The sequence below is a fragment of the Neovison vison genome, chromosome 11 (assembly GCF_020171115.1).
Source record: "Neovison vison isolate M4711 chromosome 11, ASM_NN_V1, whole genome shotgun sequence".
Classification (NCBI taxonomy): domain Eukaryota; kingdom Metazoa; phylum Chordata; class Mammalia; order Carnivora; family Mustelidae; genus Neogale; species Neogale vison.
The window spans coordinates 1040800-1055000 of NC_058101.1; the positions used below are offsets into that span (position 1 = coordinate 1040800).

General features: G+C 44.9%; 1 protein-coding gene across 5 annotated transcripts in view; it reads left to right on the forward strand.

Annotated features, from left to right (window-relative positions):
- Window positions 1-1448: 1448 nt before the first annotated feature.
- Window positions 1449-14201, forward strand: part of LOC122890098 (heterogeneous nuclear ribonucleoprotein D0-like) — a 17350-nt gene continuing 4597 nt past the window's right edge. Inside the window, exons 1-4 of one of the 5 annotated variants that reach the window (XR_006381056.1) lie at window positions 1449-1980; window positions 3573-3629; window positions 13415-13583; window positions 14130-14201. The exon at window positions 14130-14201 is cut by the window's right edge and continues 90 nt beyond it. Coding sequence is in view for 4 of the 5 variants with exons in the window: in XM_044225800.1 (XP_044081735.1) it covers window positions 1748-1980; window positions 3573-3629; window positions 13415-13583; window positions 14130-14201 (531 nt within the window). In the remaining variant the exon portion in view is untranslated. The remainder of the gene's footprint in view (window positions 1981-3572; window positions 3630-13414; window positions 13584-14129) is intronic. The other 4 variants (XM_044225800.1, XM_044225802.1, XM_044225801.1 and 1 more) reach the window with 4 other exon arrangements.

Consider the following 14201-nt stretch of genomic DNA (forward strand, 5'->3'; position numbering starts at 1 on the left):
GCCTGATGCGGGGTCTCAAGACACGGATGGTGACCGGACTGGAACCCGAGTCCCACACGCAACCGACTGAGCCGCCCGGGAGACCCGAGGACAGAAGCTACGCAGGAGGCCTCCCGGCGGCCCTCACTGGACACTGGCTTGAGCCCAGCACCCCCTCCTCCGGGCGACCGCGGCCAGACACAGCCGACGTCGAGCCTCGGTCCACAGCCGGTGGCGTCCGACTTGACGACTCCGCAGAACCTGAAGTGTCGAGTCGGGCTCTTCTCCAACGCAACGTCTGCTCCGTAACACGTCGGAACTGTGAATCGTCTCGAGGCTTCCGGACGACGCCCGACTCAGACATCCACTTCATGACATCGTGAAAAACGGCTCGTTCCTCGGGATTCTTCGTCCCCGGGGCGCGGCACGTGCGACCCCGGCAGGCCAGGGCCGCTGACCCCGCACCCGGATCTTCACCTCTTCCGGAGGCCGCCCGTCGCCAGCCCCGACCGGGCGTCCTGTCCCCGCGCGCAGCTCCTGGCGGCGCTTTTCAGCCCGAGCCCCACACGCAGGCTCGGGAGCCCCGGAAAGGGACTCGCAGCGCCCACACCCCCCACCGGCCGCGAAAGGAACCGGGCCTCCGCGCGACCCCACACCCGTGTCCTCAGAGACCGCGGGAGGCGGCGGGATCGCCCACGAGTCGGGCCAAACGACCCCCGACCTCCACACGAAGCCCGTTACCTGCCTCTTCGACGACAACCTCAGGAGAAAAGCGGGCGAGCGGGACTCGCGCCGGGAGCGCCCTCACGGCCGCCGCCTCGGCCCGCCGGCCGGGGTCGCGGAGCGGGCGACGGCCCCGGGGACACCTCAATGTCACCCGCTCGCGGCGAGCCCCGCGGCCGAAGCGGTGGCGGCGGCCCGTGCGCGCGCCCCGCTCGGCTGGCCCGGCGTCTGCGGGCGCCGCGTCGGGGAGAGCCAGGGTCACCCGACCCCCCGCACCCCCCCGGGGCAGCCTCCCCCCACCCAGCCTGGGCCCGGCGCGAAGGAAGGAGCGGCCGACGGGCGCCTCCCCTCCCCCGCCCCTGCCGCCGGAGCCCCGGGCACAGCCGCCTTCTGGGAGCGGCTTCCACCGCCCGGGCCGACGCCGCGCCTCCGCCGGCCGGCGGGCAGCCTCCGGGGCGCTGCGGAAGGGCGGGGGGCGAAGCAAGGGCCCCTCTAGCTGCGCCTCCCAAAAGGCGCTCCTTGTTCTCGATGGTCCCCGCGCGGCCGTCCCCGCAAACGCCATTTCCGGTTCCTTTTAAAGGCCCCAGGCTGCGCGCCGCGGCGCGTGCGGGAAGGTATAAAAGGGAAGGAGAGGGCGGGACCCGGGAGGAAGAGGAAAAAAGCTGGCGGCAGAGGGGGCGGGGAGGCGCAAAGGGCGCGCTCTCGCGTCACGTGACCGGGACGCGCCGTTCTTCCGTCGGCCATTTTAGGTGGTCCGCGGCGGCGCCATTAAAGCGAGGAGGAGGCGAGCGCGGCCGCCGTTGCTGCTTATTCTTTCCCAGTGCAGCCGCGGAGAGCGGGCGAGCGCGCCGCGCGAGTGCGGGAGGCGAGGGGGGCAGGCCAGGGAGAGGCACGGGAGCCCTCGCAGCCGCGCGCGCCTTCTCGGTCCTGTTGTGTGCTTCGCGCGGTGGAGCGGGCGCGCGGCGGCGGCGGGGATTACTTTGCTGCTAGTTTCGGTTCGCGGCGGCGGCGGGTGTCGTCTCGGCGGCGGCGGAGGCAGTAGACGATGTCGGAGGAGCAGTTCGGCGGGGACGGGGCGGCGGCGGCGGCAACGGCGGCGGTAGGCGGCTCGGCGGGCGAGCAGGAGGGAGCCAGGGTGGCGGCGGCGCAGGGGGCAGCGGCGGCGGCGGGAAGCGGCGCCGGGACCGGGGGTGGCACCGCGGCCGGAGGCACCGAAGGGGGCACCGCCGAGTCGGAGGGGGCGAAGATCGACGCCAGCAAGAACGAGGAGGACGAAGGGTGAGTAAGGGGCGGCCCGGGAGAGTCAGGCCCGACTAGTGCCCCCTCCCCCTCCCCGCCATTAGGCCTCGTTCCCGCTCTTGCCCGCCGTCCGGGCGCGCACGCCGTCCCCGTGCTCGGCGGTCCCCGCTCCCCGCCGGGCCCCGGGCGTCCGTTCCCCCTGCCGGCGCCCCCTCCCCCCGCACACGCGCTTCCACCTTTACCGTCACGGTGCTGCCGCCCGGCCCGCCCTGCGCCCGCCCTCGGCGCGGGTCTCCTCCCCCCGGGTTTTCCCGCCCGTCCGGGGCCTTTTTTCTCGCTCCGCGGCCTCTGCCGCCGGCTTCCCGCCGCCGTCCCGGCGTAGGGGGAGACGCGGAGGGTCTGTGCGGGGACGGCGGGGCTCGTTCGGGGCGCGTTCGGGCGTCCCGAGACGGTGCGTCTGTCCCGTCTGTCGCCGGCCGCCGCGCCGCTGCCCCCGCCGCCGCCCCCTCGGCTGCCCCGGCTTCAGGCCGCCCGCGCCCGCGTTCCCGGCCCGCTCGGCGTGTCGCGGCGTCGAACAATGGCTGCGCACTTGGGCCTGCCTCCGCCGCTGGAGCTCGCCGGGCCGGGCCGCTCCCGGGCCTCCCGCCGCTGCCTGCGCTCCGCGGCCTTCGCGCCGACGCCGCTGCTCCCCGGCCCGCGGGCCCCCCGGCTCGGGCGCCCCGGCTGTGCGCACCCCGGGACCTCGCGTCTCGCGCGCACCGGCCACGCTTCCCCGCCCCGTGCCCAGGGCCCCGTTTTTGGTCTCTCTTGGTTTCTCCTTCCCGCGCTCTCAGCACGTTGCAGGCGGCCCGCCCGCCGCTGCGTCAACGAGCAAGTCCTTCGTGGCGCTAAGGCATGGTTCTGTGTTTTTTTGCAGGTTTTAAAGCGCTGGCTTGTTCTGCAGTTGGAACAAGTTGTGTGTGCGCCGCATTCGGTCTGTTCGAATGCGGCCTGGGCGCGGGAGCGCAGTCCAGGAGTTACAGGAGGGACTAAATCGGGCGCGGGCTTGGGTTTTCCACTCCCGTGGCTGCGCGTCCTGGTTAGCGCCTCGGTTCCCTTTGTCGGGGGCGCGTGTGCGTGTTTTTATTGCGCTAGAACAGGAGAAAGTGTGGAAGATAACAAAATGTCACCTTGGTCCAGTATTACAAAACACGACTTTTTTGGGAAAGAGCACGAGGTTTGGAGGGTGGGAAAGGGAGGTCCGAGGGCGAGTTTCCATCTCCGCCCCGGCAGACCTGTCAGGCTGGTGTGGGATGAGGGAGGTGGGCTGGGGGCCTGCATTGACTTGATTCTGAATTTCGGACAGTTTAAGAAAGGAGTAAGTTAAATACCTGGAAACTTAAGCCTTTTAACATTTTGGTTTTTATTTTCTGAATTCTGTTCTTTGGACAGAGGTACCAAAATGATTAATTGCGTAACTTGCTGGTTGGAACAGGCTTTAGCCCTGACCTTTCAAATCACAAAGCTGCTACGCTTATAGTTACCTACTGTTGAACTGAAGTGTAAATGAATTAAAGTTTTTTAGCCCTAACAATGTCAAAAACTAAAACTAGAATTTTGATTGGTTGCTGTACCGGTTGTTAATTCCCTAGCCATTCAAACTCCTCCCCACGACACTCTGAAGCAGCGACGGCACAGCGGGAAGAATGGTAAAACTTTTAAATTTTATTTCTGTATTGTAAAGGTTTCAGTAGTCATAACGTGCAGAGGCTGTGTATTGATTAGTTGCCCATTGATCCCCCAGGAAGTTCTAGACGTAGTACAGTAGGATATCTTGTGCCTGGGATATAAAACCTTTTTAGGCATCGTGTGTGATCTTTGGGCAAAATTAATGCCATCTCTTGGTTTTTGGTCTGTGGTAATGCATGTAATTGTGGTTTGGTTAATTGAAACAATATAATTAGTGATACCGTAATTTCAAATATGATTTCCTTTTGTCAAGACAACTATTTTTGTTGGAATTCTGAGTTTAATTTTAAATATGAAGGTTCTTTGATATAAAATCTTGTGTGTTTAAAATGTCTTGCATGCCATACCGAAATACTCTGCATATGTGAAAAGTAAAACCATTTTTAAAGTAGTGCTGTGTATATGTATATGTATGCAAAAATGTACATCTCCAGCCGTGTTTGTAAGTAGAAAGAACTTTAATAACGATTGGATACGAACCATTCAGAAGTGGGCTGATGTGGCTTTTCACTACAGCTCTTAGCAGATTTTTTATTTTCAGTGCGATTTGTTTAGAATGTTAATTACAGTTGGTTGGTTCACATGTCTCTGAAATTGCATGACTTCTCCATGGAAGGATGGTAGATGATGATTCTTTTTATCCTTCTCTTTCCCCTAAATGTCAGTCTTCCTGCTTTTAGGATTAATTTTATTTTGAGCTTTCCAGGAGTTTGTCCACCACCACTGGAATTAAGAGGGCCAATAATTTGTAGAAAGCGGACTTGGCTATACAAACTGCATTCTATTTTAAGAGCCCAGTGGGGATAACATTTAAATTTTACAAGAGCTTTACTTACTACTGTATTCTCATCCATTGAAATCTGTCCGGTTTTATATTGCAGATAAAGCAGACTGGCAATAGGCAAATGGGAAAAGTAAAAAGAAGACTGGGGTCAGAGTTTGACATATGGAATAAAACCTTTTTGATGAAAGTTCATCCATTTAGCACTGTGATTGTTCATTTCCACTGCCAGCTAATCGTGGCAGACTCAGATTGAATAGTCAGTATAACTGACTTTTTTACTCTATTACATGTTTCAAATCTTATGTAAGGAGACATTTTCAGTGATTAGAAAGGGCATAAACTTAGGTTTGAGATCACTGTTAATGATTCTTATAAGAATTATTTTTGCCCTGCTTCCCAATCATGTATGTTTACAAGTTTTTTGAATGACCTCTTAGGAAAAGTGGATAATTAAATATTTATAGTTAGGGAACATTTTAGATTTTGACCTATTTTTATTTCCTGAAAATAGGATTTAACTGAGTTTCGTTTTAAGTTAAGCAAGTTTACATTTAAGAAATGTTTTTAAGGTGTAATATTTGACTTTATAAAATTACTGCTTAATCACCCAGCCTCCTCCTGTTACAGATACTCTTGTTTTTCTTTTTGGTGTGTGCACTTGTCACTCTATCTGTTCCTTTCTCTGACTTCCAGTTTGAGAGATACTGTGCTGCAGTTTCATAATAGCCTCAGGGATGAGAATAAGACTGGCTTTACTAGATACGAAATCATCCAAATTTAATTTGTTAAACATATATGTGCATTCTTTTTTACAGTTTTAACTTGAGAATAAAGTTACTACAGTGTGATCCTTAAAATTTTTTTAAAATGAGTTTGTTGTGTACCCAGAAGTTTTTGTTTTTGTTTTTTCTGTTGAGTGTAAGAACAAACAGCTATTCTTAGGAGGGTATGTCTGTAACATCTCTGTGGATGTTTCCACATTTCAAACCTTTGGAATAATTTGTTCATTTCCATAATAAAATGCTTTCCTGAGTTCATCTCATTTTAATTTTCCCAACTTTAATATCCCTGGTTTTTACTTGTAAGCAGTTGCCTGGAATTACCCATTTTTGTGTGGGTTCACGTTGTATAGAGGGCTGTAGTTCTTTTAGGGTAGGTAATTTGAAGTTCGTGTGGGGCAAAATACATGCCATGTAGCACAGCTACCTGAAGGAGATTTTTTTTACATATCAAGATGAGTGGAAAACTCTTAATAGTGTGTTAGCTTTCAGATGGTTTTATAAGGTCGGTACATTGATTTGCCTGCATTTGATTGGGCAGGAAGCAAAATACTTCCCGTTCAGTTCTCAGCCGGAGCACAGCACTTGGCTGGTAGCAGGGCAGTAGATCTGGACCTATAACCATTAGTGTATAAGCTCGTGTGATTTCTTCCTGTTTGGAATTTTGCGAATTAATACGGCTGTCGGTTGACTGCCCTTTAATTTCTAAGAATGGGGATATACAAGTTTTTGTTTTAAATATTTGAGATTATAATGTATATCCTAGTGCTTTTGGGGCATTCTGAATGTTGCTTTATAAAACAGTTACTTTTAGAGCAGTCTCCTCATACCTAATTTACTGGCCTTTAATTCAGTCAAGTTGGGTTTCTGTAAAGTTGAGACCCTGAGTAGATGGTCTGAATTTTAGTGTTCTTTGGAACCTTTAACAAGTTTCTAGTGTTAAAATTGCAGAAATTGATGCTCCCAAGTCTCAAGATTAACCGCTAAGGGAGGAGAGAAGTATTAAATTCTTTTCATTTCAAATTATGGAAGGTACTAAATCACCTGACCTTTAGGGTTTGGAATAGGAGAAAATCATGGTGGTTTTTTTCAGTGCTGTCTTTTGAGATAAATCTATTTGGCCTTAAGCCTGGATTTTTTTCTCCGTGTCATGTGACTTCTGTAAACTAAGTATATTTAATGTGTATTTTTTTTCAAGATTTTATTTATTTATTTGACATATCACAAGTAGGCAGAGAGAGAGGAGGAGGAAACAGGCTTCCTGCCGAGCAGAGAGCCCGATGCAGGACTCGATCCCAGGACCCTGAGATCATGACCTGAGCCGAAGGCAGAGGCTAAAATCTACTGAGCCACCCAGGCGCCCCTTAATGTGTATTTTTAATATTGCCTGGGTATTCTGTCCTCTGTAAGGCTTCCCTAATTTAAGAACGTTTTGAATTCTGCTGTTGGGATATGTGATGTGTGGCCAATATGGAGGATGGTTGGTTTTAGTCGTGAAGCAATACATGCTACGCTTGAAAGCATTTAAAAAGGTATAGAATGATAACCTCTTTCCTGTTCCACTTAAAGCTGTGCACCTCAAGTGTGTGTACAGATTGACAGATGGAGTGAAACATAACTTCTGTTAGTCCAAGATTTATTTGACTTTAGTTCTGCTTCAACGTTTTAGTAGCTAGGGCACTGAATGCTGGATGCTGGAAGCGTGGGATCTGTTTCTGTTACTTCACTTCCAACAGTGTGGTCTCAGGTAATACAACACGTTTGTTACTTGGTTTGCTGATCTGTGTGTTGGAAACAATGCTCACCACGGGAAGATTGACTGCATAGCCTGCTTTCATAGCTTGTGTGTGTTTATCCGGTGCCTTAATAGTTGATACTGCCAGTGATTTACTCCTGTGGAGTAAAGGTAAGCATGTTTTAGTTTCTGGAGTATTAAATTGTACATTGGAGCTAGACATTTATGATTATTTGGGGGTGGGGAGGGTCATTGCTGGTAGTGTTTGGCCAGTAATCAGGGTGATAGTTGTTAAGTATTGGGTCATGTCCTGTGTACTCTTGCTTATCTAGACTTGAAACTTGCACACAGTTCAGACTACTGGGAAATTTTCCCATTCTCTCTTCACTTGTAAGAAAGATAGATTAAAAACCATCAGCAAATACACTCAGAAAGCAACCAGTAGAGGCAGTGTCATAGAATCAGTCTTTCCATAATTTTTCCTTTTTACTGTTAAAAACATTTTTAAAGGATTGCAAGAATCTAAACTTTCATCCTTTTTTGGGTGTAGTGTTCGTATCTAAATTAATTTACATTAGAAAACTACAGAATTGTGAGTGTGTAGTAATCTCAGTTAACCAGAACTTAACCTCTAGGTTAAGGAAACCACATTCCTTAACCTCCAGGTCGATGGAAGTTGAATCTTCTAGAGCTGATTGCCAGTTTCTTTTGGAAGTGAAAATATAGGAAATCATTCCTTCTTTGGAATGAAAGGAAAGGGGGGGTGGATTTTGGGTTAAACATTTGAAGTTGACTTAAAACCTGTCATCTTGTTAGCTGTTGTTTTCAACCTAATTATCGTTTTTAGTCATTCAGGTTCATTCTAAAGTGTGAAGTAATAATGAGATTTTAACAAGCTAGGCTAAAAGAGTTAGTCCTTTATTGGCTTGTTGAAAGTTTGTCAGTTTCCAAAGGTATTTTTTATACAGATTCTAAAATGATTACCCACCACGTGGTACTATGTAGCTGTCAAAAGTAAGCCCTGTCCCCCATTAAAGGTAGTTACTTAACTTTATACTTTCTGGCAGCTCTTTCTGCCCACAGGTCCTGTCCCATGTTTTAAAAAAACCACATTTTTGCACCCCAAAAAATCCCAATAAATAAGTAAATCAATACTTTTAAGGAAAAATACTGATTTTATTTGTGTTGGTGGGATTTTCCTTGTATTTGGGATTTTAAAGGAATCATTTTAATGATAAAATAGCGAAAATTGAAAACGAATTAGTGGTATGCTTGAGTGTTTCTGAACTGTGACAGTGATTGGCTAGCCATGTTATATGTACTTGAAATATATATCATATTGGCATTCTGTTTTTTTTAAACTGTCAGAACTTGTTATGAAACCACATATGAGGTCATGAGTTGTCAGGAAGTGTTTGAAAGTTGCAGAATATTATTTTGGCCATATTTCAAAATTGGGAGGGAGTGTAAATGGTGTTTATCATGGAAGCTTGAATAAGGTATTTCACACTAGAGCCTTAGAAGTATCTTTCAGTAAAATACTATTGACTTTTGGAGTGTTAAATCTAGTGATCTCAATAACACAGAGTAAGTTTTGGCGTGTGAAAAAACTGGAGTGTTAAATCAGCATTTTCATCAGTCAGCACTTCTCCATATGTATTACCTTTTTTTTTTTTTCCTCCAAAGATTTTATTTATTTGACAGAGTGAAAGTGAACACAAGTAGAGGGAGAAGAAGCAGGCTCCTGGCCTAGTGGGGAGCCCGATGTGGGGCCTGATCCCTGGACCTTGGGATCATGACCTGGGCCAAAGGCAGATGGTTAACAACTGAGCCATCCGGGTGCCCCTCTGTATTACCTTTTATATTTCGAAATTCCTTATTAAATACTGGCATTTATATGGAGTACAGACAAGTCACTGAGATGGTTTTTTAACTATATTTTATTGAAGACTTTTTTAGGCGACCCAATTTCTAGTTTGTATTTTTATGTGGGATACTTAGACATTTTGGCTTAAGATTATAGTATTGAAAATAATCTTAGGATCTGTTTTATAGGACTTCATTCTGGATTTTTCCTTTTAATGTTGATGACTTCATATAGACCATGCAAATTTTAAAAAGTTTAGGTGCTAGGTAGAAGTAAACATTGCTCTGTTAAGTTATATTTAAATTGTGCTCCGTCCCTTCTAAAGAATTTTTTATTGAGCACTTGGGATATTTCAAACTATGTTCTGTACCTTTAGGTGTATTTGATCCTTTATTTTTTTATTAATTTTTTTTAAGGTAAGGTCTATGCCCAATGTGGGGCTTGAACTCAACCCTTATTTCGGGAGTCTCATGCTCTGGACTGAGCCTCCAGGTACCCCTGTGTTTGCTCATTTAATCCTTACTGAAGATTCATGAAATAGGCTCTTTGTCCTCTCACAGAGTGGAAGCAGTCTTGGGTTTTTGTTTTCCTGAGGGTCATATAGTTAGTACTAGGTGGAGGTAGGATTTACACTCAGGTGGTTTGGCTTTACTGCCTCTAAGTTTACTTGAGAATGTCCCACTAAACAGTCTAAATTCCTAAAAAACATTGTATAGCATTTGGAAAGTCATTTGCACCGGGTTGTATAATTTTATGCATATTGTTTAATACTATAGTATGATGTAGTATCACTACCTGTAAAAGCAAGGAGCTTTCCATGGTTGAGTAGGTGTTCTAAATTGAATACTCTATTGCCTCTGGGGTGCCAAAAAGCTTAGTAGGATTAAGAAGTTAAACTCTCAGTAAAATACTGTAGATGCAGTCCTGTGTTTTCATTAGGGTTGTTGATACAGTTACAACTAAGGATGAAAGTTTAAACTTGTATTGCAGGACTAGGAGCCCATTTTTGTTGCCACTTGAACAAGCCTTGTGACATAGTTTTCACTTGGCTGCCTAGGATTTCTGAAGTTCTGTCTACCTCATTTAAGTATTTGCACATCTCTGCAGGAGTGACAGCAACTTTTGGTATTCAGGGCAGCAGGGATGATCTGGATGGACAATAGTAGGTACCCAGCTTTAAGCAAAATACAGGAATCTAAAAGAAAACGAAGCATATCTTACACCATCTCATAACTTGAGAGAGAGCATGTCCGAATGCTCGTGTTCTGAGAGGCTAAGATAACCCTTTTTATCCAAAATTAAGACAGTAGGCCTTTTCTTCCTGTACTCGACCGTTATATGTTGGTGTGTCTACTGAATAAAGATTCGATGGATTTGGCATGTTCCGTTTAATAAGGATGAAATGATTTGGAACAGTTGGTGTTCATTGTAGTATTTACCTCTCTGCTGTCAGTGGTGCGGCAGCCTTTCCTGTAAGAGCGGCTAAAGCTGTAGCTGTCTTGGACTGCCAAAATGGCAGTGCATATGTCTGTCTCAAAGAGCCAGTTAGGCTCTTGCTCAGAGGCTGTTTTACTCTTCTTTACACAGAATTTGCCCAAGTTCAAGTGCTGGCTACCCGCCCTACAGAATGGAAGGGGTGGGGTGGATTTAACGGCAACTGGTGATTAACCTGGCAAAAATGAAAAATAAAACTTCTTAAAATAACTAAGAAATGAGATGCACTTAGTGAATTAATAGTTCTCTCATTTCAGAAGAGCCTTTGGGCATGCTTCAGTAGCTTAATATTAATTAGTGGTGACTGACCCATACAGTGTTTAAATCATGATTACTGTATTTATGAAGGCAGAAGTGTGATGTGCTGTAGAAAAAAAATCCCAGATGAAGGTTAAAAGACAACTGGGAGAGATTAGAAGACAGGCAGTGTTTTTTAAACATGGTGGAATGTTTGGCTCACTCTAAAGGTGCTGGATAGCTGAAGTTTTACTTTGTGTTTTACTCTATTTTTTTGAGAAATAGTAATCATTCTGTGGAACATGTATAAATTATAGTTGACCCAGAGTTTTTAGTATTTTTTCCAAAGGGGATTGATTTTTAGGAAAAGCCGCATCTTCAGTGACCTTTTAGCTGTAAGGTGGTAGGCACGCGTAACCACTTTTGTACTAAGGATTGTATTAAAAGGGGGAAGTTTCTTAAGACTTCTTTATTGGGCCAGTTGATGCTTATCCAGTATTTAAGAAAACTGACTTCCTAAGCTGTGAAAAACGTTTGGGGCTTGTGAATAATAATAGGATATGCCTCAGTCATGGGTTATAATTTATTTCTTTGTAATTATTTTGTTTTTTTCAATTATTTTAAATCAAGGACACTTACCCAGTATAAACTTTGCCTTGGTTGAATAAAATTGAAACAAATTCTGTCTTAATATCTGAGGACTGATCAGGCAGAATATTCTTGCCTTTCAACTAGCTTATTTATTTATTTTATTTTATTTTTTTAAGATTTTATTTATTTATTTGATAGACAGGGATCACAAGTAGGCAGGGAAGCAGGCAGAAGAGAGGAGGAAGCAGAGTCCCCGCTGAGCAGAGAGCCCGACGTGGGGCTCGATCCCAGGACCCTGGGATCATGACCTGAGCCAAAGGCATTGGCTTTAACCCACTGAGCCACCCCGGCGCCCCTAGCTTTTTCTTTTTTTTTTTTTTTTAAACAAGGCTTTTGTTACTATATTGTCTTCAGACTGAATTAATTTCAAACTCTTACACTAGTGGTAGAAAAATTTTGTAATCCCAGAAGGTGGTAATTCAGTAGTTAAACTTAATTGAAATGGTTTCTGTTCTGAAATTGCCATGGATACCTGAGTAAGGGATTATTGCTTTATAGTTTGTTCCTTCTCATCTTTAAAAATACAGCAGTGTCCTTACCGTGGAAGGGTTAAATGTTGCTAATCAACTTTCATCTATGAAGGAAGTGCTCTGGATCTTTAGGTTATAAAAGTAAAGTGTGTTTAAGGCGTATATTTAAGTGACAAGGGTTGGATTTCAGAAGGTGCACTATTTGAATGAAAGACTAATTGAGAGTAAGTTTTTTCCATGAAATTGGCAATAAACATTAAAAACTACCTATACAACTTTATGGGTGTTCTTATTTTCATTTGATAAAATAAAAAAGGGGGTTAATAAGGGTTACTTTAAGCTTGGAGGTTTTATTAGAGGAAAGTTAAGCATATAAATAACCCAGCTTTAACACTACAATACATGTACTAATTGAAAACATAACCTGAAATGGGAAGCACAGTATATACTGAAAGTAAAACGACCTTTGGTTTGTAAATTGATTTCGTTAGAACTAAAAGCAAGTCTGTGGCAAAATAGTAAGATCAGTAACACCTCAGTTAATCTGGCATCTTTAGGGGAGAAGCAGAACAAGATCTCATTCTAGGGACACAGTTGGCCTCTTGTTGGAAGAATTGGGTGAGTGGCAATATCCTAAAAGCCCACAAGATGGAGGTGTTTCCTGCTTTAGTTTCTATCTGGAGCTGAAAGTTAGTGCCATATCCTTGTTCTACCCCACTTACAAAGATGAGAAATCATTAAGCGAGTGTGATTTTATTCCCGTAAACTCGTTAGCCTTTACATAACAAATTCTGACAGTTTACCCTTAAAATGAAAAATTCCAGTCCTGTCTCTTTAAAGGGTAGGAGGTGTGTCTAAGCTCTTGGGGCCGGCTGGGGATGGCTCTGGGGGCAGATGTAGAAGCAGTCAGAGAGCTGCCAGGTCTGAGCACAGTAGTGTTTTGCTGTGAGAAGAATAGTACTTCACCGGAGGGGTGTTGGGTTTTTGTTTGTTTGTTTGTTTTTGTTTTTTGGAGTAGATGTATTTAGTCTTAAAGTGTTCTGGTGGTTTCCACTTAACCACCTGTCACTTTTAGTATCTTTAAGGCTTAAATATTTTATTGCTGGTTAACTGAGGTTCTACTGTGAATAAATTATATAAGTCAGTTCATGGGTTGTGCTTCAGTGGGTAATTTTTGTTCACTAAATTGTTTATATTGTCTTAGCACATCAAAAGACTTTGTTTACAACTTAATTGTGAGACTTAGAATTTTCCATTTTATGTGCTAAGAGTTTTGTTAACGAAGAGAACCATTAAATAGGAAGCTTCAGCGTAGGCATACCGGTTGCTGTGATCAGTGGGGACTGCATAGTCTTTTCACAAGTTTAATGAAGGTGGGGAATGGAAATTTGAAGCTAAAATTCTGTTTCACTGTTAACCAATATTTAACTTGTAATTTAAGACTTAAACGTGTAGTATTTTTACTTTAGGGTTACAAATATCTTTTCGGCAAGTCAAAAAGAATTTGCTGCTTCCTCACTTCCCTTAAATGTAGATGCAGCAATAATAAGCAAAACTTGACAAAACTGGAATGGGGTGTTCTTGGTACGCGGTGACATAGGGAGAGTGACATGATTGATCTGCCCAGTAAACTGGTGCAGTTTGGAAAAGGTATTGTTGTTATGGATACTTAAGGCAAAGTCTGTTTATTTGTTTTTAGCATTTTAATATTACTTTTTGTCTTTACAGGAAAATGTTTATAGGAGGCCTTAGCTGGGACACTACAAAGAAAGATCTGAAGGACTACTTCTCCAAATTTGGTGAAGTTGTAGACTGCACTCTGAAGTTAGATCCTATCACAGGGCGATCAAGGGGTTTTGGCTTTGTGCTATTTAAAGAGTCGGAGAGTGTAGATAAGGTAGTGTGTTATGTGTTCTGATTAGTTAATAATACAAGATGTGGATAGTTTGATAACACTTAATTTGCCTGTTCATAATTTCCCCTTTTGCAGTATATGAAGGAAGAGCTATATATAGTTCTTAACCAGTACATTTTATGAAGAGTACTCTTTTTAATTGTTTACTGAATACCTTCTATATGCCAGGCTGTACTTGAAAAAAAAAATTAAATTTTAAAAATACTGAGACTTAAAAACACCTGTTTAAAAGGACAGTCTGTGACAAGTTCACAGAAGTACAGATTTTGGAATTTCTTGGCAGTTGAAGGTGAGATGGTTTTCTAGTAATTGATGAGATTTGTCTCTCCCCTTCTCCCCATCCTTATTGACAGTCAAGTTTGAACACTGTTCGTATTAGCTGATGTCACATCACCACAGTTTGATAGTTCAGTTATGAACAAGTCCGCATATACCTGGCATTAGCTGTATTTGTAATTATTAAGTAAGTTAACAATCTGAACTTCAATTAAGATACATACTTAAAATGAAAAACTTCAATTTCCTTAGGTCATGGATCAGAAAGAACATAAATTGAATGGGAAGGTGATTGATCCTAAAAGGGCCAAAGCCATGAAAACA